This window comes from Arvicola amphibius, chromosome 15, assembly GCF_903992535.2.
Source record: "Arvicola amphibius chromosome 15, mArvAmp1.2, whole genome shotgun sequence".
Classification (NCBI taxonomy): Eukaryota; Metazoa; Chordata; class Mammalia; order Rodentia; family Cricetidae; genus Arvicola; species Arvicola amphibius.
The window spans coordinates 11,623,374-11,650,188 of NC_052061.1; the positions used below are offsets into that span (position 1 = coordinate 11,623,374).

Consider the following 26,815-nt stretch of genomic DNA (forward strand, 5'->3'; position numbering starts at 1 on the left):
ATGGAAAATGAAATGATTCACAGTGTGATCAATAAAAAATTAGCAGCATTTAATAAAAGGTTTCTGCCTCATGTTGACTAAAGAGCATCAAGAGCAGTTTGAAATATGAGTTAAGTGATGGCTGGAGGATGAGCCCGGGGGTGAGTAGGGTGCCGTGTGCACGTGCATAAAGATCACTTCGATACTGACCCTTGGGTGGAGATTGCCAAGCCCTAGGGTGGATCTGGAAGTTTCCTCTGTGCTGCCCACTTGACCTCTGACCTGTGGCTAATCTCATCCCCTGAAGCCTCAGCTCTTCTTGTGTGGGAATGTAGATGCCTAGGTTGGGGACCAGCACGCAGAACTTCTACATCTGTCCATCCCACCAGGAAAGGTGTGCCAGCCTGGAGACCCCCTCCGTTCTCTTGAGGGTGAGAATGCTGGGCAGCAGGCTGCTGGTTTCTGTTCCGTGGGTTGCCATAGGAATCTGGGTTTTAGACTCTGAATGTCTTACAGCCCACATGTGAGACTCAACACTCTCTTGGGGACTGGAGCAAAACAAGCAGAAAGCCAGCAGACCTTAGCAAGAGGATGAGGTTAACCTGTGCAGAGATCATGCGGTCCCTGGAAGAAGTGGCCTGAGGTCACTCTGCCCTAGGGTTACTTGGCCTGGGTCAGGATGAGACCTGGCTACTGCTTGACTTACTCGTGTGGGGAAAGAACCCAGCAGACGCTCTGCTTTTCTCCAGGAGACACTTCTGTGGTTCCTGGGATGTGCCACACACCAGGCTGTCTCCATGGCCCGCCACTAGTTAACTTTTAAAGTTTTTTTTTTTAATACAATCTTTACTCTGTGGCTAAAGGAGAGGGGACTCCTGGTCTCCTAGGGCTGCACAGAAGCCAGGCTGGAGACCTCCCTGGGTTGGAGGGTCATTGGGAGGGGGAGTATCTGGCCTTTGGGTTCCAGTAGAGGCCTTGGAGCCTGGGCTGGGGTTTTCCGGCACCAAGGTTCTGTCTTCGTACAGACCTATATCTGGATTTGTTTGTTCGTTTGTTTGTTTAGCTGTGCTAGGGATGGAACACATGGCCTTGTACATGCTAGGCAAGTACACTGCCACTGAGCCATACCCCCAGTGGATCGTTACATGTCACAGTGGATTGGACCCTTCCTGACTGATTGCATGTTTCACTTGCTCTCTTCAGACTGCCTGCCTTCCTTTCTTAGCTTCCTCCCTCCCTCTGTCTCTCCCTTTGTCCCTCCCTCCATCTCTTGAGACAGGGTCTTATTACCTTTGGCTAGTCTGTAATCTCTTTGTATACCAGGGTGGCCTTGAACTCACAGAGATCCTCCAACCTTTCTGTTTTCGGAGTACTGGGATTAAAGGAATCCCACCCACCTCCCAGAGTCTTTTGGAGGACCCACTCTGTACTGCATCTACTGTGTGCTAGGCCATATGCTAGGTGCTTATGGGTGAGTGAAGTTGGTCTGACAAACTTCTGTTAACAGGAGCAGAAGGAGTATTTAGCGAGTACTCAGTACACATGGGAGTGGGCAGGCAGCAAGGGATGGGACTTAGGGAAGCCCTGGCTGCTGAGGTGAAGTGGGCCTGGTGGGCCTCCTCAGCCTTTGCAGAAAACATCAGAAGCAGGGGTTCCCCTTGGGGGACGTCATGGCGTATTCTAAATGTCTGTCCCAGGCACACTGTTTGAAAAGGCTGTGTTCCACAATCCATGTCCCATGTCCTGACTTACGGTCGGGCCTGCTGAGGATCAGAGAGGCACATGGTACCCAGAAGCCAAAGCAGCTTTGTTGTGCTCAGTCTGGGCTCTGTGTGAACTTTATCCCTAGCCAGGCTTCTGCAGTCTGGCCATGGGTTCTGGTTAGAGCAAGACAGACCCCCTCCATGCCCCTGTCTCTTATGGGGCTCTTCCTTCTGCAGCCACAAGGGAAGGAATTTTGCCCCCAGCATCTTGGCCTTGAGTTCTCTACCGGGTTCTGGAAACAGTTAGGAGAGTCGGGCCTGGCTATAGCCACACATCAGCTGGTTTGATCTAACTCCCATGTGGTCCTGTCCATCTCTGGCCTGCCTGGAGATGTCATCTGATAGCTCTGGGAGGACAAAATGGTCACCACTTCAGGGGGTCACCAGCAAGTCACAGCGTGCAATTTTCAGAGTTCCAGGGTGGCTTAGTGCTCCTGCTTCATCACTGCACGTGGTGCCATCCATTCTGTTAAGATTGTGTGGCTCGGGGGAGTGTCGCCGTTAACTACTTAATGGCAAACATTTCTTTTCCCCTTTCAGTGAGAGCTTGTCCCCTCCTCTCCTTCCTCACTCCACCTGCCCTGTTGCTCTCCCTGCTCCCACAGTTATCTCAAGTGAGCCTGTGCAGGTGTGCTACGAGCAGAGGAAGCTGCCATGTTCCTGTGCCTTTGTGGGATGGACGTCGCACTTGAACGGCTGGGTTGAGGGAGCCTGTTCTCCCCTTGTCTGTCTATAAACAATCTTGTTTATAAACAAGACGCTTGTGACAGAGTGTTGGCTTTTTTCCAGCCCAGAGCTGGGCTTGGTTCTCTGCAGTGCCTCCAGCAGTGGATAGAGTCTAGTACGGAGCTGGGCTTGGTTCTCTGCAGTGCCTCCAGCAGTGGATAGAGTCTAGTACGGAGCTGGGCTTGGTTCTCTGCAGTGCCTCCAGCAGTGGATAGAGTCTAGCACGGAGCTGGGCTTGGTTCTCTGCAGTGCCTCCAGCAGTGGATAGAGTCTAGTACGGAGCTGGGCTTGGTTCTCTGCAGTGCCTCCAGCAGTGGATAGAGTCTAGCACGGAGCTGGGCTTGGTTCTCTGCAGTGCCTCCAGCAGTGGATAGAATCTATCAGGTATTCAGTAAATGCTGGTGGACTGCAGGTGTGGAGTTTTGTGTCTGATAGGTCTGGGGGAAAACTTCATGCCGACCAGGGCCTGGTTGTCAGAAACTGGAGTGATACCAGCATGGACAGGCCGTAACAGGGGGAGCTCATAACCTGACCAGGTTACAGGATCACCCTCGTGTTCAGATTGAGGATAAGGCTCAGCAGGGTAAGCCATCGAGATCACAAACCTAGGGCCTGAGTGTCCAAAGAAGGGCCACTGTCATACGGTTCAGCTGACCATCTCATCTAAGGAACATTGAGCAGATGGCCCAGATTGCTCCTGTTAGGTATCCCATGGAAGAGACTCTCAGCTGAGCTATAGGCCATATCTAGTCTTCCAAAGGCTTAATATCCCACTTTTGCCATTTCTCCGTATAGCCTTAGCAGTCCTGGAACTCGCTCTGTAGAACAGGCTGGCCTTGAACTCAGAGATCTTCATGCCTCTTTCTCCAGAGTACTGGGATTAAAGGATGCGCCACCATGCCCAGCTGGCACACTTTCTTACAACTTAACGTCAACACATAAAAATCCAGAGATTAGGGACCAGTGAGATAGTTTAGTGCATAAGGGTACTTGTAGCCAGGCCTGACAGCCTGGGTTTGATCCCCGGCTCTCATGTGGTAGGAGAGAAGATTCCTCTAAGTCTTATGACCTCCACACTTATGCTGTGACCTGTATAATAAGTACATGGACACACGCAAACTTAAATGTTTTAAAAATTCCAGAGATTTTTCCATGAAAATGAAGACCTTCTTTCTGTAAGGAAAAAATAGCGCATGAGGCTGTGCTGGATGGCGCTTTCTACAGGTGATGGTGGTCTCTAGGAGCCAGGCAGGGCTCCTTCCTTGGGGCCGTCCAGGAACACCCTATGCGTACAGTGTGTGATGTTGGAGACTTGCTTCACGTGGTGTTTGAGTGACATTGGGTTTTCACCCCAGTCTGAGCCTGCTCAGCTTTTGTATAATCGGTGTGAAGTGACGTCTCCCTTAAGGGGTCACAAGATGTGCTGGTTAGTGTTCTTGTCAACCTGATACAGTTGAGGTCATCTGGGAAGAGAAACTTCGAGAAGAGGCCTTCATCAGACTGGCCTATAGGTGTGTATTGGGGGGTGGCATTTTCTTCATTAATGGCTGATGTGGAAGTGCCTACCACACTGTGTGGGCAGTGCATTCCTGGGCTGGTGGTTCTGGGTTGTATAAGAAAGCAGGCTGAGCAAGCCAGTAAGCAGTTCCCCTCCATGTCCTCTGCTTCAGTTCCTGCCTTGACTTCCTGTCCTGGCTTCCCTCTGTGATGGACTAAAAGCCAAATAAACCCTCTCTTCCCCAAGTCGCCTTTGGTCATGATGTTTAAATTGCAGCAATAAAGAGCAAAAACTAGGACACGATGGGGCTGGAGAGATGGCTCAGAGGTTAAGAGCATTGCCTGCTCATCCAAAGGTCCTGAGTTCAATTCCCAGCAACCACATGGTGGCTCACAACCATCTGTAATGGGGTCTGGTGCCCTCTACTGGCCTGCAGGCAAATACACAGACAGAATATTGTGTACATAATAAATAAATAAATATTTTTTTAAAAAATTAGGACACGAGACGAAAGATGCCGAGGAAGGAGAAGACCTTGGCTGTAACACTGTGAGTCATTCTTGGTTGTAGGGTCCAGAATATTTCTTCCCTGGAAGGTTCTGGTTATTTTCAGGGTCAGCTGGGGTCCTGGGTTGGACCAGTCCCTCCTGGACAATACACCCAGCAAAGCTCATGAAGTACAGTCTGCCCCTGCCCCTGACTTCCTTCCGTGAACCCACTGACCCTGACCGGGCATAACAGTTACTTCCTTCTTTAAGAGGCAGAACACGGACAGTCAGTTATGTGTTGAGATATTTGCCAAGAGCCCTGCTGCCAAGGGCACCTTAGGCTGAGTGTTAAACACTGGTTCACACTGCGAATTCTGTAAACCTACAGATGATAACGGCTCCCTCAGAACTTGGGGCCGGCAGCGGATGCACGAACATTCTGTCTAATTGGGGCCAGAGACTTTTGGCCCTGTTTGGTTTGTTCCTGTGTCCCTGTCCTTGCAGGCCCACTAGCTCAGGCTGTGTCAAAAATGTCCCCTCCTCTGAAGACAGGGCCCACATATGGCGCTAAGCTAGCCAGCACCCAAGTTCTGAGAGTGCTTCTTGCCTTGGGAGCGTGTCTTAAAGAAACTTACAGGTTGTCAGAATAGAGTATGGATTTCCTACGTAGGGAAACATTGCCTCCAGTAAACATGGAAGTGGAAAACACCTTCCAGCCTGTTTCCCCCTCGACCACAGTAGGTGTAAGGACAGGGAAGGTGGGACCAGCGAACTGTGCAGTAAATGTGCCAATGCTGGCCCCCTGGCAGACTCAAGTCACATGGCAAGCTTGTTGGTGGGGGCTCAGTCTGCTCTCTGGGCTGAGTTTTATTGATGGTGCGTGGTGTTCCTGCATAGATATATTTGTGCCTTTCACAGGGGTATGTGCCTTGATCTTCACACCTTCTCCATCCTTAGGAGCACACAAGGCCTCATTTGCTGAATGATGTCTTTAACCCTTGCCTGGGTCATGATGGTGAGTGGGTTGGGTCTGACTAACAGCAGCAATAAGCCAGTAGCCACAAACTGTTTTCTCACACCTTAGACTAGATACCGGACTTCATATTTATTACCTCATTACAACAATTAAAGAATTAAATGAACCAGGCAGTAGTGGCACACACCTTTAATTCCTGCACTTGGGAGGGAGAGGCAGGCAGATCTCTGTGAGTTTGAGTCTAGCCTGGTCTACAGAGTGAGTTCCAGGACAGCCAGGCCCACACAGATAAACCCTGTTTCAAAAAGAAAAATTAAAAAAATAAAAAAGAGTTAGCCTCAGAGACAAGAAATGACTGGTCCAAAGTTCCCACTTGCTAACTGGTGGAGTGTAGATTTGAACCGAGTCAGGCTGGCTCCACAGTCTGTGGTTCTGGTCTGTCTTCTCTACCCTTTCCATGGTCCTCGAACTACAAATCCAGCCATCTGCTGCTTATGTGGATTGTTACTTAAGTGACTGCCTTTAGTTCATCAGCAGTGGAATGTACCTGGTGTCTTGATGTTTCTAGACCATGACTCTCAACCCTTGGATGTACCTGGAACTCAGCACTGGGTGGTTCTACTTCCTGCAGAGGTGGGGAGCTCAGAGTCCCATTCAGGTCCCCTTGTGAGAAGAGATGACAAACGAAGCCTTCCAAGTACTTGCCTGCTTGGCTGACTGGTGACTCGTGCCCTCTCCTCCTTCCCAGTCCCCTTCCCCCATGACCCTTCTTTCTCCCATTGCCTGCTCTCACCTTCCACTCAGAACCTCCCAGGCTCATGTACTTATTGGTAGGAGGGCCTTGGCTGCTCTCACATCTTACCATGGCTGTCCGTTCAGTGAGTGTTGCTCTCTCCTTGCTGCAGCAGGAACAGATGCTGCCAGTCCCACTCAGACTCTTGTGGGCGCAGCAGAAGCTAGAGGCTCAGGCAGGAGGCACTTCTGAGGTCACGTGAAGCAGGGGACTTCTAGAACTGTCTGTGTAACCCACATTCCTGCCCCACTTTCCCCCTCAGCTACCCACCTGCTCATTCATTTGCCCACATCCCATTTATTAAGTGTCTTTTCTGTGCCAGGCGTTCTGTGGGCTTTGAGACCACCAAGATAAACAGGGCTAGGAAGTGCACTGAAGTTTAGCAAACATGTATATGTTATGCCTGGCACACACTGGGCACTCAGGAAACATTTGTGGATGAGGGTGGAGTGAATAGAGGCGTGTGATTGTTGGCACTGGCATGTTCCTCTCTAGCTCTTCCCTTGGAATATCATGGTCTTCTGCCACCACCATGTGGTGCTCAGCCCTAAAGTCTCAAAGTCAAGGCCTTCCCCGTGGTTCTTGGAGACTCTCAGAGTGCCCAGGACCTGTACGTGACACCTGGACCTACAGTTCCTCCTGGGAAGAGAAGAGGCACCCTTGTGGGCACAGTGCCCTTTGACCCGGGGACAGAGGGACCTCATTCACTGCTGATTTCTGTTGAGACTGTCTCAGGTGCCCTTAGGTGCTGGGGAGCCCCACAGCAGCCCCAGGTCAGAAGCCCAGGAAGTTTCCCAGACTCAGAGCCCCACTTTCCCCTTCTTTCTCTGGACTGGACAAACACAGCTGTTTTCCACGCAGCTCTTCCTCAGGTTCCCCCCTTTAATGTTTGGGGATTTGGAATCCAGAGCTGCTTTTTGTGGGTGTTCCTAATGTAGTTTGCTTCCCTGTCTTAAATTCGGGTAACCATGGTATCTAGGCATCGAGCTACTATGACATGGAAGCCTTAGGCAGAGGACCCCAAGATTCCTTCTGCTGGGGAGGCTGGCTCACCTTCTTCTTCCTTTGACAGACTTTGCCCTCTCTCCACCTCTTCTTAGGCTGTGTGGTGCTTTCTTCAGAGTCCATGGCTCTCCTCACACTCTCACCCTGAGGAAGATTGTACCTTCCTAATGAGAAGCAGCGCGTGTCGTGGCCTCTGCTACTGGAAACCTCCAGTCCATACCTTTTGGATCTGGATTCCGAGTTCCATAGACCATAGAGTGGCACCAAGGGGAGGTTTGCAGGAAGCCAGTGTGACACAGTAGCCTCTCTGTACAGGCTGAATACTTTGAGATCAGCAATATTTGACCTTTTTGACCTAAAAGTTGATATCTTTCTATGGTCCCATCTGCTAAATAGTGCTTGCAGACACAGAGACTTGCTTATTTGAAACCAGTTCACTTTTCTGCATCCTCGGCGCTTACTGAGGGCCCACCAGTGTGGCTGTCTGCACTAGAGGCTGGGGAATGGTAGTGAGCAGAAGCAGCCCCAGCCACATCCTGTGGCGTTGGCAGTCTAATGGGCATGCTCCGGCCAGTTAAGTGTCAAGTCCCCCTGCATTTGGTGCCTTCAAGTGACTGACGGTCTGTTGTTACTTCTCTCTGTTCTGCGGGCTGGCTGCGTTTTGTGGCAGGTTCTCTTGGTGTTCCTTGAGTGGCAGCTGTGGGGCGGCCAGAGCTGTAGCCATAAGAAGTTTATCAGGAATGGAAGTCTGAACTGGTGTATACCCATGGGTTGTATACCCATATACTGGTACTGGATGTTAAGCTGAAGCTGTGCTAGGCTTGGGCTTCTCGCAGTCTGGCGGCTTCATTCCCAGTGGGAGGATCCCAGGAGACCTACAGGGAAGCGGCAGTCTTCTTCCTCCCTACTGTCAGAAGCATCCCTGCACACCACTTCCATTGCGTTCTATTGATTAGAGGCTCACCAAGGCTGCCAGCCTGTGGGGGGTTATGGGGGGGACACATAAGTCCCTCTTCTTGATGGTTGAGGGGTCAAGGACTTGTTGCGGAGGGGCAGATGGATTGAGAACTATTTTAGTGTGTCTAGGAAACGCAGACCGCCACAGTGAGTGAGAGGAAAAGCAAACCCATCCTCATAAGTATCTTTCGTACCGAATGTTCTCACAACACGGGGTCGGGAGGCAGGGGCCCAGGTGTGTGTGGACTTTGTGTTAGGTGGGTGAGAGGTAAGGGTGTTCTCCTGCCTGCTAGGGAACAGGAAGTACTAAGTCCTGGGCAGAAGCAGTTTGGCAGTTCTTGGAACCGTGTGGCTATGCAGACAGGTACCAGCACAGAGAAGAAGCAGGAACCAACACAGACCCTCCTTATGACTTCGATGGTGTGGACAAGTCCCCAGCACTTGGCTATCATTTCTTATCAAGTCTGTGTTGTGGGTGAGCTGTATGGTGGCCCTGCTACTTATCTTATGGTCTTGACTAAGGCATAGAACCCTGTTTTCATTACTTAGAATGGGGACCTGAGGCAACTGCCCATAGCACTCCCCACATGGCTGTGTTTGGAAGGGGCCGGGCAGCCAACAAAAGTCCAGTTCATGCCAACAAAATGATGGCTGCCTGGGCAAAAACTTAGAAAATGCCCAATTGTGAGCTTTCCGGGGTGGAGTGTGAGGTCTGGGAAGTAGAGTCTGTATAGTTTGGATCAGGGAGGCAGGGTTTTCTGGCTCATTTGGTTTCCTGTCCCATGCATGTGGCCACAAGGGAGTAGCCCCATGCAAAGTCCTTGGGTTTCCCTTTTTAAGGCTTCAGCTATGGTGGATGGCATCTGGGAGAACCAGAGTGGGTTGGGAGGGAAAAGAACTGACTAACCACCTCACAGACCCAGAGGCCCTGACAGGTTTAAGAAACCAGCAGGTTGCCTTTCCCAGGTTGGTGAATGCTGTGTCTGATCTCCAGGTGGCTGGAGGGACCAGTAAGTTGGCTGTGGTTGAAGCCAGGAGGCCTCTGTGCCAGAAACATGTGATGGCACTTGGTAGGGACTGGGACATGCCTAGGCCTCTGCCTCCTATGCTTGTTCTAACCATATGCAGGTTCAGAGTAGGGATCAGGAGGACCTCTGAGGCTGGCCAGGAAAGGAATGGGGCAAGGCTACCCCTGACTAGTTGAAGTGGGTCAGAGGAAAAGGGAAGGTCAGGCCTCGGATCCTAGTGGCTTATTCTGAGGCTGGTTCTGGGTGGGTCCAGGATAAAGGAGCAGCCAGAGAGTGTTCCAGAGAGGATGTTGGCCCAAGAGCCCTCTGTCCTCCTGAGCCTTGGGCCTCTGGGAATAGATGGACAGTGTAGGCTCCACTTCTTGTGTAGCTTGGGGTGACCCTGGAGCCTCTTTTTCCTTCCCTGACAAAAGACTTTTCATCCTTTTTCCTGCCAGTGAAGATTCTAGAATGGCTGAGTAGGAAAGTGGAGTCCGTCTGTCTGTCCTTCCTTCTTTCCTTTTCTCTTCTTTTGTTGTTGCTTTTTGAGACAGTTTCTCTGTGTAGCCCTCGCTATCCTGGAACTTACTCTATAAACCAGGCTGGCTTTGAGTTTATCTGCCTGCCTCTGACTCCCAAGTGCTGGGATTAAAGGTGTGGGCCACCATTGTCCTGCAAGAGTCCTTTCTTTCAGGAAAGAGGACTCTACAGAGCCTGTCCTGCCCAGGGTCGGAGTGCTTATTTCCAAGGTTCTGATTGCTTCGAGTCAGCAGAGCCCCTGGGTGCTGAATCTTCAGGGATCGTCTCTTCCTTAGATCTTGGGCTGGCTATCAGAGCCTTCCCTGAAGGTCAGGCTGGCGGAGCTTTCCACCCCTGGGAGGCCGGATGGTGAGGTCTGGGCTCTTATCTGCTCCTTCCCTCTCTCCCCTCCCTTGTCCCTTTCGGCACAGCCACCCTGTCTTCCCATTAGTAGCCAGACATAGGGGAGGTGACAGTTTCTTAAAACAGATTTATACTCTTGGACGACTTTATGGGCTTTTGCCTTATAAAACCGGGAGTTGACATTCTGATTTATCTACTCCCGAGTCAACAGGATGTACCAGATTTAAAGAGATCAAATGCAGTGCGGTGTTTGTGGTTCCAGTTGTGGATTTGCTGAGCTATTACGACTGGAACTGCCAAGTAAATATGGCAGGAAAAAAAAAAAAACGAAACCAATGGGGTAATTTAAATATGTCTATTAAACTGTGTGTTAAGTAAAGTAGCAAAGGCTTGGTACGGAGTGTAACTTACTATTTAGAGAGTTGGTTGAGCAGATAAAATTGGAATTATGACTCTTTTAAATCCTCTGCAGAAGGTTTCCTTTGTTTTTGTTTCTAAATTAAGGGAAGAGACAGTAAACTAGAATTTCAGAGAGCAGTTCTTGCCTGTGTAACTACGACGTGTGATGATTATACGTTCGAAGGCTCTGAATGATATTTTTTATTTCTTCACTTTCTGTTTCTTCACGTTGCTGTTGTTGCCGTGGATCAGATTCCCTGAGATAAATATGCTGCTTAGCTTTTAATGGGATTTCTGTATTGCCGGGAGTTGGCTTGTTCTGGTAATAAAAGAACCTAAAAATTGTACATCCCTTAATTGGTAAGAAGAGAGATGTTTTGATGGGCCACAAATGGAAGCATTGATTTTTTACTGCCTCTGCCGCGTGTCCTACGCTGTTCCCTGCCATGGAAGGCAGCAGCTGGCTCTCCGATGAGCTGATTTGTGTTCCCAGGTTCTTGATGCTGGGGGTTTGGAAGAGTGTGTTCTTTGCAGACAGGAGAAATAGAGCCCTTATAACATCATCTGTTTCTAAATTGAAATATTTATGGGTCTGTGCTTTGCTCCTCAAATTGAATGCGTTCTTAGCTTGAGGTCTCTCTCTTATGCTTTGGCGACTGGCCCTGGGGAATTTAAAGGTTGTCTGCTAAGCCTTTTTTGGTGACAGTTATGTGCATGCGGATATGCACATAACACATATGCATGCACTTTTGCATGCATACACATTTGCATAAATACATTTATGCATGATAGAGGCCTTTTTAGTTGATTTAGATCAGTGCTGCCAGGTTTTGACCAGTAGATCTGTGTTGCCGTACAATTGTGTGTGGAAAGGGATAACACACACTTTAGTTCTCCAGTCAAGGGTCCCTGTGTTTTAATGGGCAAACCGCTGATGTTTATGAGTGTTACTGACATTATGTGTAGTAAGTATATTTTCCTTCTTATTTTCTTTCCGCACATTGCTTCACAAGTTCTGTTAATTGCTAAGATTGAGGCTTTTTTTTTTTCTGCTCCCACAGATGTGGTGGTATAAGATAGAGAGAAGCCAGGGAATGGAGGGTGCTGGGATGTCGCCCCTCTGCTGGGCATCCGAAGGCCCTACTTTGAAATGGGACGCACAGAGCTGTCCTTCTCTGTGGGATGCTGCACAGCGTGGCCTCTTGGGCTCCTTTTCAGCTCTGGATGGGAGACTGTGAAACGGGGCTGCGTACTTAGAGTTGTAGCTTTGCAGAGCGTGTAAACGCAGAGCTTCAATGTGGTCTGGAGTCTTTCCCCTCCACAGGCTCATCGCACAGGGCTAAGTCCAGAGAAGTTGTTAATCTTATAGAAACCGCTACCGTTATTCAAGCCTTGTATTTACTCCCTGGTCACTGGGAATGGCCGGATCGGTTCAGGCTTCTTCTTGCCATTGCTTTGTTTTGTTAAGGTTTCACACAGTGAAACCAGACCCTCCTGATATTCACTCTATAGCTCAGGTTGGTTCTGACCTTAGAATTCTCATACCTCGATCCCTCCAGTGCTGAGATTCAGTCAGGCCTCCATAACTGGCTCCATTCAAGTTCCAGATTTAACCATCCTGGATCCTTCAACTTCATGTGCCTTCGTTCTTCTAGAGACAGGGTATTTACAGGGACCTGGGAGGTGTGGTGTGTGGAGGGTCAACGTGACTGAGATCTATCTCCCCATTCCAAACTGCAGGGCTTTAGGGAAAACAAGTCAGGGTGTGTTCGGCGCAGCTGTGGGGGCCTCAGAGAGGTACACCATAGAAGTGGATTGTTAGCAAGCAAATGCTAGACGTTCTCACTTCCCTGAGGGGTCACAACACCCAGCATCCATGCATAGAGGGAAGATGACAGGAAGTCCTCCTAGAAGATTTGCGCCATGAATTAAAGAATCTAGTTGAGAATTACTGCACCACATGCTGCAGGCCCCCCCCCCCAATATATTAATATACTGAGAGGTGTCAAGAATAATGGACCCCAGGAGGTAGAGTAATTAAATGTATCATAATAAATAGTGGGTGATTCTTTTAAGCCCCTTTTCTGAGACCCTGTCAGCTGACGTGGACTGTATTCTTCCTGTTGGCAGGAGGCCTAGAAGGAGGGCCAGAGTGTGATCCGAAAGCCAGCCGTGCGCTGGAAGACAGGAACAGCGTGACAAGTCAAGAGGAGAGAAATGAGGACGATGAAGACATGGAAGATGAGTCAATTTACACCTGCGATCACTGTCAGCAGGACTTCGACTCTCTGGCAGACCTGACGGACCACCGGGCCCACCGCTGTCCTGGAGGTAATGCTAAATAGCGCCGGGATTCTGACAGGTGGTTACACGGATAATTGGACATAGCAACAGCTTGAAGCCTCAAGTGAGATTAAAGAATTAATAATGTAATTTTACAGTTAATGTCATTTTATTGTGGTGTCTTGGGTACCCTGTATCCTCCTTTAAATAAAATTAAAAATAAAAGCCACAGCCTCCTGGCAGGCAGAAATTAGGTAGAGGTGCCCTGTTTCTGTCTCGCCACACAGTCTATGGGCTGTAAGTGGGTGAATCCGTACCCCAGATTTATGGGAAGCCTTTTGGAAATCTAGCAATTAAGAGGTTGTTAGTGCAAAGTTAAGCAGCTTAAGTGTGGAAAGCCACGCAAAGCAGTGAGCTGTGGGGAAGGGCTTGTGATGGGACGGGGGAATTCCAAAGACCAAGGCCAGCCTGTGCAGTGGAGACCCAGGTCGACCCCTGGGCTTTGTGCTCTCCTTCTGGGTAAGAGGAATATTAGAGATGACGGCAGCCCTGTTCTGCAGGCATCTGGCACTTTGGAGGGTGTGTTGGGACATGGAGTCATGAGGAGGAGCCACTTAAGACTTCAGCAGAGTGCACGCTTTCTCTGTCTGGTGTGTAGGAAGCTGGAGACACGTGTATATACTGGGGTGTGCCAGCCACACTACAGGAACACGTGTAACATGTATGTCTGGGCTCCGAGCTTTGTACAGGGAGGGCCATAGTAGCTGTGTTCTTTTCACAGCCCTGTATTTCATGATGGTTATCAGTAAAACCTTCCGGATGCTAGTTTTGAGGAAAGGGCCTCTAAACCTCAGGTCGATTTCTCTAAAGGGGTCGGACTGTCACCCGTTTGGGATCGAATTTATTGGTAGGAAGCAGCTTGAAATTTAAAACTCTTGCTTACCCTGTTCCTGAAAGCCCTTAGGTACGGCCGGGTCTCTCCTGAGAAGTATTCTCCCATCTCAGCAGGTCCTGGAACAGGACTCTTATCCATTTCATTTCCTCACCTTCCTTCAGTTCTCAGCATCCACTTGAGTCTCATGCCTGTCTTCCATCCTTTTAACAATGCTAGTCTTTCTGTGTGGAGAAGAAATCACTCTGGAGCAGGGGCAGGGAGAGGCAGGGGCCGGGGCTGAGGTCTGTGTCCGAAATAAGAGCGGGCAGCTAACTGCTTCAGCCAGGCAGACCTCTCCTACTGGCAGGCTCTTTTCTCCATGGCCTCCAGCGGGTTGAACTCCGCAGCAGCCCGTTTGCGGGATGCCCGGCATTGGTATTGATGTCGGTGGTACCTACTATAACTACAGCCTTGCCTGTTTCCTAACAGGACCCCACTAACGACCTCCATTGGGATGTGATATCTAGGAACACCCCCAAAACCTGGAGCCTTGGAAGGGACTTAGAGTATGAGAAGTGACCTTGCTTAATAGCATCCCGGAGAAATTCATTATCACCTGGTCTGGGAGCTTCCTAACATGGATGAGACATGCAGAATTCTCCTCAGGACGCTTAGGATCACTGAAATGGATCACTGGGAATCGTGGGGCCTTATCGCAAACTCTTCTCTACCTGGGGTGGACCACACACTCCCATTGCTGTTGTGTGTGGAACACCCTAGCCTTTCCTTCTGAGGTACCCTGGCCAGTTCAAGCTATTCATTCGCCTTATTAATTCTGGTCTATACATTGGGCTTCAGCTTCCAAATGTTATGAGGGACTTGGTTTCTGCTTTTGTATAAGAAGTGATGTAAAAATGCAGTAGCAATAGCTGGGTATCGTGGCGCATGCCTTTAATCCCAGCACTCAGGAGGCAAAGGTAGGTGGATCTCTGTGAGTTCGAGGCCAGCCTGGTTCCCAGAGCTAGTTCCGGGACAGCCAGGGCTACACAGAGAAACCCTATCTCAATAATTCAACCAGCCAGTCAACCAGCCAAGCAACTAAAGAAATCAGAAAACAGAGTAGCTCAGTTTCCTAGGCCGGGTTCACCGTTGATCGGTGATAGAGCCACTAGTCCTGCTCCCTGCTGGATGCTGGACAGAAGCTGGCGGAGGTCTGTCCACTCTGGGAGAAAGGCACTCCAGAGAGACCCTTGCTAGGGGAGTCTGGCAGCTTTGGGCTCGGCTGAAATTCCTGTCCCTAAGGCAATCTTATGCTTAGTCTTATCAGAAAAGTGAAAAACTCAATGTCTACCTGATTCTCCTGCTTGGCACTCAGCACACACCACATATGTGACTCCAGTATAGGGATTACACACACACACACACACACACACACACACACACACACACACACACACACCTACCAGCAGCCAGTCTGCTGAGCAGGGGACTCTAGCGTGTGTCCTCTGATCTAATTCAGCTGTATGTTAGGGTCTACACCATATGTTGAATTTGAACACTTGGATAAAGTGACCCAAAGAATTCAAGGAAAGACTTCTCTAGTAAATGCCAGTTTACCCTACAAGCTGTTATGGAGGATATGGGCATAGCAATGAGGGGGTGAAGTGTAGGGAAGGGGCATGGAACTTCCTCCCTCTGTATGCCACCCTCCTCATCACCTAAACTTCCGAGCCCTGGTCTCCTGGGCTTTCGTGGAAATGCATTGCATCATCAGGCGGCTTAGATTATTGACCATTGGACATTGGTATGCCCTCTAGCCCCTCCCCTTCATGGAGGGTGGGACCAATCAGAGGCTGTCAGGACACAAAGCCCTCCCTGCTGTTGAGAATTTGGGGGTCTAGGGCAACACCACCTGTCTTTTCTGATGTCCATTTCTCTGAGAATGGAAGTCTTGTCTGCTGTAGAAGCCAGCACTGCCAGGATATGGGGGAAGGGGAGCCCCTCTGTGAAGCTACATAGCGAGTGGAGGACCATGATGTGTGCCTTCATGGGAAGTGGCGTTTTAAAATGATATGTTTACAGGTGTGCATGTGTGTACATGTGCGTGTGAAAGCCAGTGCTCAACCTGGGTTGTCATTTCCCAACTGCCTCCTTTATTTCTATTTTTATTTTTTATTTGAATGACAGGGTGTTTCGTTGGCGCCTGAGCCTTGCTACTTAGGCTAGGATGGCTGGCTGGCCACCGAATGCCACAGATTCGTGTGTCTCTGCCTCCTCGGCTCTGGGATTGCAAGTGTGTGCCACCACTTGCAGCTTTTCACGCGAGTGCTGGGGATTGAACTGAGTTCCTTGGGTTTTCATGGCAAGCACTTTAGCTACCGAGCTATCTCCGCAGCCTGGGGCAGGGTGTTCTTGAGTGTAACTTATTTAAAACGTTTTGGTCACGGAACCCATGTTAGTCAGTTTTTCTTTGCCGTGACCGAATACCAGGGAAACACAGCTTAAATAAGGAAGGATTTCTTTTGGTTCCCAGTTCCAGAGATTTCAGTCCATGGTCACCTGGCTCTGCTGTTTCTGGACCAGGATGAGATGGACCGTCTGGGAAAGAATGTGGCAGGGGAAATCTGTTCATTCCATGGTAGCCAGAGAGAAGTGGGGGGTGGGGAGGGAGAGGGAGGAAGGAGGGAGGGGAGAAGGGAAGTGAAACAGTGAACAGCTGGGCGTGGTATATCCTTCCAGGGCATTCCCCCCAGTAATTCACTTCCCCAAATTAGGCTCTATCCTTCAATAATTCTATGATATGATTAATTCATTGATTAGGTCAGAGTCCTCATAATTACTTCTCCAAACCCCCCTTAGCTAGCAACCCAGATCCCAACACATGAGCCTTTAGGAGACATCTCTGATCCATAAGAGGACCTCTGGACTTTTCTATCTGAAGCATTTGGGGTAGTAATGGAGGGGGGGGGGTGCCTGGCTTCATCAGCATGTAAGGGAAGAGTTGCAAGGATTGGGTACCATCTCAGGTTGAGGGGTCTGTTCCAGAAGGGTAGCTTTCTGTGCAGAGGTGGTAATGGGATCCTTAAAGATGACCCCACCTGGCACCTAGGCCTCTCCTGAGGAACCCTCATTTTCGGTCACTTTCTCAGAAGGTGTCATTGTTTCTTAGTAGGAGTGGCTGTATGTTTGGTCCATCTGTCTTTGAAGCACGAACTTGAAAGAAAGTTTCTTTCTTCCCTCCCCCAACACACAGAGAGTTATGTGTGCACTTTAGCTATGAAAAGAAACAAGGAAAACTCCAGCCTCCTCTGTTCCCTCGTTCTTTGTCTTTGCCTCTCTCCAGCCCCTGGCCCCAGCAGGGTAGCAGACACTTCCATGCTTGGAAAAAAGTATCTTGTGTTGAGCCCTTAACTTTTTCTCGGTATATTCTCAAGTCACTTTTCTTTCTTGGGGTGGTGGGGGAGTGGGGCTCTTGGTTTCAAACAGTGGAGTTCAAGGAGAAGTTCAGGTGGCTGGGAAATGTGTATGTCCTATAAGTAAGACGAGTCTATACAGTGTTGACTTCCAGTAGCTGGCTTGCTGTGCCTAATACAGACGTGACTTGTGGGCACCCTGTTAGGAGACGCTGTGTATTTGGTGAACGTTTGAATTGCAGCTTTCAGAAAATCCCCTCTAATTCAGGCTCTTAAATAACATGAGAACGGGGAGTGGCTGGAATTTACCCAGTGTGTGACGTTCTGCCCATGAAAGTGCTAGGAATGATTGTAGCTGGGGGGCTCCAGTGACTTCAGAAAGTGTCTCTGGGCACTGCCTGGGGCTCCGTAGAAGCAGGTTCCATCTGGCCGTGGGCAGCTCCCAATGTTGATGTGCCATTGAAGCCCATCACCGTGGCCCTTCAGTCTAGATTCAAATGGAATCTTTTATCATTTGCCGGCACCAGGGCTGGCTGGTGAGTCTTAGTCTGTGATTTCAGCTGACCGTTGCTTTGGCCTAATCGAATGAGGCTGCCCTCCTGAGGAGGCTGGGTGCTCTGTCTATGCCATTGTAACATTTTAAAACTGACTTTTGCAGTGATTCTTCTGATAGTGCCTAGAGCTGGCTGTCAATCCTGCTCGGAAACAATCCCGGCTCCCAAGCTGAGCTACTGATGGCTTTTAGAGGCAGTGGCCTCTTTGCTAACGGGACAGCTGGTATGTCTAGCTTTTCCTTACAGGGAAGGGCAGGCAGGTGCAGTCTCTGCCGAAAGACCATGGTGTCTAATACGAGGCTGTAGGGCATGCTCCATGCAGCAGACAGAGCCAGCAGGCTGGTGCAGGGCTGAGTCCGATGTTTTCACTCCGGATGCTGTGCTCTCATCTCTGACTTTGCTCAGGCTGCATGATGACCATAGAGGGCAGTACGGAGGCCCATGATGTCCCTGGTGCACAGAGTGAAAAAATAAGCCAATACTTCTTTCCGTGTGCCATGGGCTGGGCTTCCTGTTCATGTTTAGCTCTTCCAGCATGCAGGGCACTGTGAGGTAGCCTAGAACATGGCCCCACTGCCTTCCCTGTTCGTCCTCTCTGTCGTGCTGTGCCCTTGGTCTGTGCCCCTGTCAGTTTCTGCAGGGCGCCTGCTATGATTTTTCACCGTTTATTGTCCATGTCCCTCATTAAGTTTCACGAGCACAGAGCCACGTTGGCTTGTGTTCCATTTTATTTTAGCCCAGCACCTGGCAGACAGAGGCACTTAATCCATGCTTGTTGAATGAATGAATGCTCTCCGCTTAGCCTTTACAGCAATCCTAGCAAGAGGCAGTAGTCCTCCCCTCCCCGGTTCCATTCACTCTCAATTTATACATTGGGTAACTGAGGCTCAGAGTTGAAGGTGCTCACCCAGAATAATGAATCCCGGAAGAGAGAGTGACAGGTGAGTTCCGTATTGTCTATCGCAAGAACACAGGCTGGAGACAGTGTGGCGTTCTGAGCCAAAGTCCACATGCGGCTCTTCTAAAGGCCCAGTCACAAAAACGCAAGTCGAGAATCTGTTTAAATAACAGCAAAAGCTGCGTTCCCTTCAGTTACTGTTGCTGCTGCTTCTCGAGGACACAGGACTGTCCCCAGCCTCCCTGAAAGGCCAGCCCCCTTCTTCTCGTGAAGGTGAGATGTGGCGGTAGCAGAAGCCAAGGGGAAAGTTAATTAGACCCTGGTTTGTTCAGCTGTGGCCAGAGTGACCTGTGGGTCCCAATTACAGGTCTGGGGCCATGCAGAAGCTGGCACCTCTGTTGGCCTTGTTTCTCTGTGCCGCTGGCCAGGACTTGCCTTTGTGTGCCGGCTTAGGCCTCTTTCTTGCTCTAACAGCACTGGGGTCCCTCCCTACCTTATTGGCTTGGGGCATCCCACATACTGGCTCCGTTCGGACAATGAAGAGAAGGGCTGGAGTCAGCTGCTGAGCCATGCGCTGCCAGATACACAGGTGCAGGGTATGACTTTCTTCCAACTGTGGGAAACTGACACCCAGTAGTGCGGAAGGCTTGGGGGGCTTGAGCACAGTCTCCCACATTGGGGGCTTTGCTGTGTGCAGATAGTATCTGGTTAAAAAACAGAGCAAGAAGTGGCATTAGCTACCAAATGTGAAGGAGCCAGAGATGCAAACCCAGTGAAATGTCATACATATGTATGATGGGGCAAACAGACAAGACGGACTGCAGAGGGGCACAGAAGGGAAAGGAAATAAGAGGCAGGCCCTCGGTTGGAAAGGTTCAGGCTCTCCTGTATTAACCTTGTGTTAGCGGTAAAAGTAGGTTTTGTTCAGCAATGGGCAAATTAAGGTTCCTGAGATTGGGTTGAAGACACAGGAAAGAATGTTGAGAAAAGGACGGTGGGCAGGGTTGGTACCCAGGTCAGCTTAGCTAGAGCCAGGGGATTCGAAGTGTCCAGGGGCAGAGCAGGATGCTGGAGACAAGCCTGTTCCAAACACAGCTAGAAACTGAAGGTACAAGGACACATGGGTGTTCGAGAATTGGGATTGGAATTAGCAGGATGGCTGTCCTGAAAGAAGAAGAGAAAGAAAGGAAACCGAACCTCTCTCACTCTTCAGGCCACTCCCACAGGGATCAGATTTTAAACAGAAAAAGAAAACTTAAAAATATTTAAAGAAAATATAGGAAGATGTAAGAAATTACTATGATCAGGGTGAGTAAGCCATCTCTGACTATTATATCTAGAAGCCATGAAACAAGAGATAGAAAAATCAAACTGCACAAAACCAAAATACTGCATTGCATCCCCTGTAATAGGTCAAACTAGACACACATCACAGGCAAAGCATACTTTCTTTAATGAATAAGGGGCTTCTATAAATATTAAGCAAATACTCAATAAATCAGAAACACAGGCGGAGCCTGCGCTGAGACACAGCCAAGCCACTGGAGAGGACAGCCGTGCCCAAGGCCAGTGCCCGCTCTGATTGGTTGGTGCCACACTGGTGGTTAGATATTTTGAATATCTCCCATGTGCAAAGGATAGAAATGGAACCAGAAAAAGAAATACTAGTGGGATCTTAAACATTTAAAAAGATTCAGAGCTCTGATTATAATAAGAAAACCATATATTTAAGCCACAGGGAAATATCATTTTTAACCCACCAGATTGGCAAAGATCGGAAAACCTGCCACCCCATCTTGCTCCTGGTGGTTCTTGGTGTCTAGGATTGGATCTTGTTCTCTTTTCTGTTCTTACGGTCACCTTGCCTGTGGTTAGAGCCCGCAGTAGGTACTCCACAAATGCTTGCCGATCTTGCTGTAGGGAGGGAGACTATAGCTCATTGAAAGGTATGGGTACTTATGGCAAGATAAACAAGGACATACATGGTGCTTGCATTCTGGGTAACCACCATAGATGCTGTATGCACTGTGTCTGGGCATGGTAGATGGTAGATTTTCAGTTATGGTGTCCTGGAAGGGAAGTTTTGAAATAAATAAAATTATCCCTCTTCATCTCACAAATGTTACTTAGCATGTACAGTGAGTGGGGGCCTTCTGAGGCACCAATGCATTGTGATAGGAGACCCACAGGGTAGCCTGCTCTTGACCCAACTGCACAGAGCTGGCGCTGCTCTCTGCCTGTTGGTAGTGTGTATCTTCACAGCTGGCTAGCAAAGCCAGCACTGCAGAAGGCAGGGTTCCATTGGGCCGTGGGAAAAACCTGCATCCATGGTCTAGTGGACCTTGACACTCTCCCAAGTAGAGAGGTTTTTACTTCATTCCTGGAACCTGGCCATTGTGGCCACCTTATTGTGCTTTTGTATCACTGAACTTGGCTTTGGTGGCCCAGGATGGGTCATGATGGAGTCAGATGCAATGGTGTAGGCCTTCTGAAAATGGTGTTTTCAGCCTAAATGACTAGAGGCCAAGATGGCCCTGGGGTATGGGGTGGGCAGAGAGTCTGGCTTTCTTTAACCATGCCCTAAAAGTTTGGTTGGCTTCTGGTTGTTGGACCCAGGATGTACACCATGCTAGACCATGAGGGCCAAACCCAACCTGGCACCAGGCCAGTTGTACATGTTGATGAGGTGTGAGTCTAACCTTCTCTTGTTGGTTGCAGTTTGGAAATTGTCATAAGGCAAGTATGTACACATATGGTGCATACAGATGGGTATGTTTACATCCTCTTCTGTTCCTATCTGAAAGAAGTGCACAACCTAGCTGGAAGGCGAAGTTATTGCAATAGCATGTTTGGTTGCCTGGTACATAGTAGGTCCCTAGTTAGTGTACTTTGGAGACTTAACCCAAATGGCAAGCAGATCCCAGACTCTCTAGCTCAGGGAACTAAGAAGTAAGGCTAGCGTCCCACCTTTCCTCCATGGTCACCACCCCAAGTCTTCTTCCATATAAACATCAGTAGAGGTGTCCTTGGTTCCCCCAGGTGGTTATTCTCCCAACTGAGCAGTGTCAGTAGAACATGTGGCTTCTTTTCAATGGCCAGAAGAGACCTCGTAAGGTTGAATGAACCCCAGGGGAACAGCTTGGACCAGGAATTACTCACCTCTGATCTGCAATGTTGCAGGACAAAATGGGCCCTACTGGAGACAGTCATGTGCATTATCATGGCTTAGTGTAGGAAGTCAGCAGTTCCGTGTGCACCTTAGGATAGGAGTTGAGGAGCTGGAGACCAGACAACATGGGCATCTCTTCCAGAGGTGAGAATGCCATGCACCCAAATGTAAGAGTGAGATCGCAGTCCTGAACCTATCAATTTCACTTACTCTTTGCATCATCTCCACAGCCAGTTGGACAGTTTGGAGGGAAGAATTCCTTTTAGTCTTGACGCCAGCCCATTTGGGGCTGCAGAAGTGTTTAAAAGCCAACCAGAACCCTGCTTTACCAAACTAGTAGTGAGGCAAGACTGACTCCAGGTGATGATCCAGAGGAGGTGGTGGCTTGGCTAGAGTCTGACTATCTGATAATTTTTTTTGGCAGCTTCCAGGTGGCAGGAGACTATGAGCCTTTGCCCGATACCATGGATGGTTGAATAAGCCTGGCATCAGGTTCATGGCACCTGATGTGTTCAAATCTTTTGCCTTTTTGATTTGACATTTGCTTTTTGTGTGTGTGTGTGTGTGTGTGTGTGTGTGTGTGTGTGTGTGTGTGTGTAGGGGTGTCTTGGACACCTCAAGAAACCAGCAAACATGTAGATTGAAGGCGAAATGTAGTCCTCAGATGTATGGTATCTGTTGCATGTTCATTCCCAGAAGGATCCCTTTCAAATCCCCGCTGTGTGCTGGGAACAGTGGGAAACCCAAGCCTGTGGGGTTCTCCCTTTGTAGAAGTCTCATTTCATATCTCCTAGCCCCTTACCGTCTAGGTGTTCTGAGACTGACCTTCAGGTTGGTCAGTCCTTTGCCCCTGTTCAAGGCCAGCATGAGCAGTGTGGAGCAAAGCAGAAAGGTTAGCAGACCCAGGTAGCATCCACGGATCCACAAAAGACACAGTGTCCCCTTTGCTCCCGTGCTGCTGGAAGACAGAGGAGAAAGGCCTGAGTCGTGGCTGCAGACTGAGAAGTAGAGATTACTTGGTGACCAGTGTCAGAAAACCAAGCCCAATTTTGCTTCTATCAAGTAGGGCAATCGGCCAAAATCCAGGGACTGTGACTAAGGCTGCTAGACTCAGTTTTCCTGCATCTCCTGCCTGTGGTGATGGAACTATTGGTCCAGGCCACATCAAGTTGTCCCAGAGGGTGCTGCTTGTATAGGAAACAGGGATGGATGTTGGCAGGTGGCAGCGGCTCAAAGAGGAAAAGAACCTAGAGCAGTAATGAAGATTCCAGAATGGGTGGTGTGAACTCAGGGATGAGTTAGCGAGTGACTGGGGCTGGGTGGGGTATAGCTCAGTGGTGGAGTGCGTTCCTGCCGAGATCTGGGTTTGGTTCCCAGCACTGTACCCGCACCAGAAGCCTGTTGTGGTGGTGGTGAAGAAATGAAGTGGCTCACAGCTTCACTGGGGCTTCTGGGTAAGGTGGGAACTATGTCAAAGGCATAGACCAGAGGCAGGGGGTGCAGGGCTAGAACCCCTGACATCAGTGTTCCAAGGGACAGCATCAGGGCCGTTCTGAACTACTTCCTGGTTGGTGATGACTGGGCATCAGATGATGCATAGGTAGAGAGAGGATGGGGAGGGGAGTAGAAGCCCAGGAATGGGCACTGGTTGATATGAACCCACCCCCATTCTTCTGAACTCAGATTGGCATCCTTAAAATGACACCCTAACACAACAAAATAAAGAACATCCCAACAAAATGAGAAACCAACCAAATTTATTTCCCTCCTGCTGGGGCGTGCAGTTCAAGGCAAGTAGCCAGCAGGGGTTCGTGCACAGTGTGATTCCACCTTTCCTGGGCTCTGCGGCCTCTGAACATAGACAAGTCTCCGTGTAGCTCCTATGGAGAGAAGGGCCAGGCTGAGGAGGCAGGGCTCAGGACAGAAAAGAACAAGGCCATTTGAAGCATAGCCCTGGCTCTGGCCTGAATAAAAATTGAAGCTTTTGGCAGTGTGTCCGTGCTCCAGGCTCCGGCTCAGGGGAACATACGGAGATTATAAAATGTGTCCCTTTGTGCTAAACAGTCTCAGTGTGGAGCTGACTGCCTAGAATCTTCTGCCTTTGAGAATGACATCATGGCTCTGGGGCACATGGGGAAGGTGAGGCTGGAGAAGTATTGGGCTTGGGGGAGGCAGAAGGCTATCTTGAGACGCGCACGCGGAAGTTTGTCCCTTCGACCCCATCACCCTGTAGGTGGGAAGTCTGGGTCCTCTCCAAGTGACTTCCTGAGCCTTTTGGCACTAGCAAGTGTTGGGTAAGAAAATCAGATCTGCTAGGACTTGTTGAGGTCCTCCAAGGGTGGCAGGGTCTGGGTGGTGATCGGTGGGGAAGCTGGGTGCAGGTGAGATCTTGTTGTCCCCCCCATAGCCTCCTAGCCACTTCTCAGCCATGGTTCCCAGGAGTTCTCAGAGCTGCTCAGAACTGGCTTTCTCCCCTGCACTGCCTCTACCCTGCTGACCTGGTCCCCCTCCCCGTCCCCGCTGCTTCTCCATGTGAGCTTCAGTAAGCCTTGCATAGGTATACTATTTCTCCGTGCTACCTAGAGGCTCTACAGGGCTTCATGTGTTCTCTTCGCTCCATTTTAACTCTTTGAAGTTAGCTCTTCCCCGTTTCCCTTCCTTCTCGCCAGACCTTCTCATTTAACATCCCTCCTAGCAGTTATTGGAAATTATTATTATTTTTAAATTGTTCCTTTGGATTCTTGTCTCTGCCTTTAGAAGGTGGCCATCTGGAGGGTAGTGTCCCTCTCTGTCCTTCTCATCTATGTACGTCTCTGACCTCACAGGGGGCCTGATGCGTAGTAGGTACCTGGGAAACATTTGCTGGGTTTCATGTGAGATGCTGGGTGCTTGAATGGTATTGAAGTGGTCCATTCATCACTGGGTAGCTGGAGGGCCAGACATTCTGGTAGTCTTGTGGCTAGGGGTCTCCTCTGGCCTGGAGAGGCTTTTTGTTCCTCAGGCTCCACCATCCACCCATAACTCCACGTATTGTCTCCTCCTGCCTCAGACCCTTTCTCCATAGTCTTGCCTGGTAAGGGGAGCAGAGGTGATGGGAAGGCAGAGAACACGCGCTGTTTATCTGGTACTGGCACACTCTGCACTTTCTAAGGCCTGTATTCATTGTATTCTGTGTGGAGTGTCAGGAACCAAGGAAATGCAAGGTACCCCAGCACGAGAGGCCGATGAGGGGAATATGCAGGTAAAAGCTGGATGACAGCCTGTGGTGCCTGTGAATGGGGCAAATGCCTGGTGGCCTGCTCGAGAGTGATAACTGCTCTCTGGAACGTGGAAAGCTTCCATATTCCTAGGTGCAGGGCCTGGAATGGAAAGCGAGATGCTAGCTTGGAGGTAGACAGCAGGCAGAACAAACACCATGATTGCATCCTGTGGGTTTACTTTCCCTCTGTCTATAAACGACAGGGTTAGTTGGATTTCCCATGAGAGCCCTGCAGAGTAGAAGGTGAAGACCAGGTTCACCAACCCATACAATTTTGGCAGCAGAATGTTGGGGTGTGGTTTGGATGAGTTATTCGGAAGACCATGGAGGGTTGGGTGCTGGCCACCCTGACTGATCCCATTCTCCATTCTGCCTCCTCAGATAGCTTAGCTTTCCTTTCCTTTTGGGGGGTCGTGTGAGAGTTCGTGTGTGTGACCATGTACTCAGGAGTGCATGTGGAGGCCAGAGGTTGATGCTGGTGGCTTCCAATATTGCTCTCTGCCTTGGTTTCGGAGACAGTTGCTCACCGATCCTGGAACTCATGGTTTTCGATAATCTGATTGGCCTGCCAGCAAACTTTCAGGATTTGCCAGTTTCTATGTACCAAACATGTACAGATGAACACCAGGCCCAATTTTTACATGGGTGCTGGGGGTCCAAACTACGGTTCTCCTGTTTTCATGGCAAACCCTTGCCTGGCTGAGACCCCAGCTCTCCAGCAGTAGTGAAATAAACAACTGCAGGCAGATTGACTTAGGACAGGTTTAAAGGACACCCCCTTGGCCAGCGTCCTCACAGAAAGCAGATGGTCCACTCAAACCGAGACATGAGAAGCTTTTAATAAGGGGCCTGCTCACAGAACTGAGAAGGGGGTTTCACATCTGCAGGTGCCAGTGGGCCCAGTACCAACTGCTACCTGAAGGAAGAAGCCACAGGAAGGGCTGTTAGCAGGAGATCTGTGCGGTAGGGAGGATTCATGGAGAACCAGTTTTATCTGCCTTGCCACCTGCAGATGGGGTGGGTGAAGGTAGTGTGTGCTTCTCAAGGGGTTCAAGGTGAACATCTTGTGTTTTATATATGGTCCCCTGGGCTGTCCTGGATCTTGCCAAGGAGCATGTACTCCAGCATCACATGCTGGTTATCAACCCCGGGTTCTAGAAGTTTCTTGTGCTGGGAATGGGAGCTGTGCCTGGTTGTCGTGGGCTTTAGCCTTCCGTGGTGCTTTCTTTGGGACAGGCTGAGCGTCTGTGATTTAGTGCGTCTGTGATTTAGTTCTGTACTGAACTGGCCACAGGTTCCTAGACTAACACTGCACAGTGCTCAGATGCAAGGTGTGGGTCCTGACAGATGCAGTTGTTCACAGTGAAGCCGGAGCTGCCAACACTTTGTTCGCATAAATGGAGTTGTGAATAGGTTATCTTTCCAATTAAGGCCATTGCCTGCTTAGCTACTGGAGGAACTGGCGTTGGAAGGCACACTGGCCTTCCCCACCCTGGACCATTGCGATTCTGACTGTGGCTGCATGGGGACAAGGGCAGCAGAAGAGTCAAGGAGAAGCTGGAAGGTCGAGGATGCCTCGACAGAGCCCCCCTGTTCGTTATGTATTTATACCGCCCATCGTTTCTACTCGCTGACCAAGCTGCTCCTGGGACCCCAGAGGATAAGGCAAGAGAACCTGTGCTCTGAGGACTAAAGCTATTTTTGTTTGTGTGCAGGGCAAGGTGACACAGCTGCTGTAGGCCAGGGTTCAGCTGTCCCCGACACACAGTTGATGTTGAGGTGGAGTCAGAGGCTGAGTCTGAGGAGGTCCCCTGTGAGTGGCCTATTCAAGCAGTCCTTGCCATTCTCCATTCCGCTTCTTCAGAGCGCAGCAAGGGTGGAGAAGTAACATT

General features: G+C 49.8%; 1 protein-coding gene across 1 annotated transcript in view; it reads left to right on the plus strand.

Moving 5' to 3' along the window:
- Znf423 (zinc finger protein 423) overlaps positions 1–26,815 on the plus strand; it is a 245,245-nt gene that overhangs the window by 32,318 nt on the left and 186,112 nt on the right. The window contains exon 2 of the mRNA XM_038312928.1: positions 12,604–12,804. Within this exon, the coding sequence (XP_038168856.1) occupies positions 12,708–12,804 (97 nt within the window). The 5' untranslated portion in view covers positions 12,604–12,707. The remainder of the gene's footprint in view (positions 1–12,603; positions 12,805–26,815) is intronic.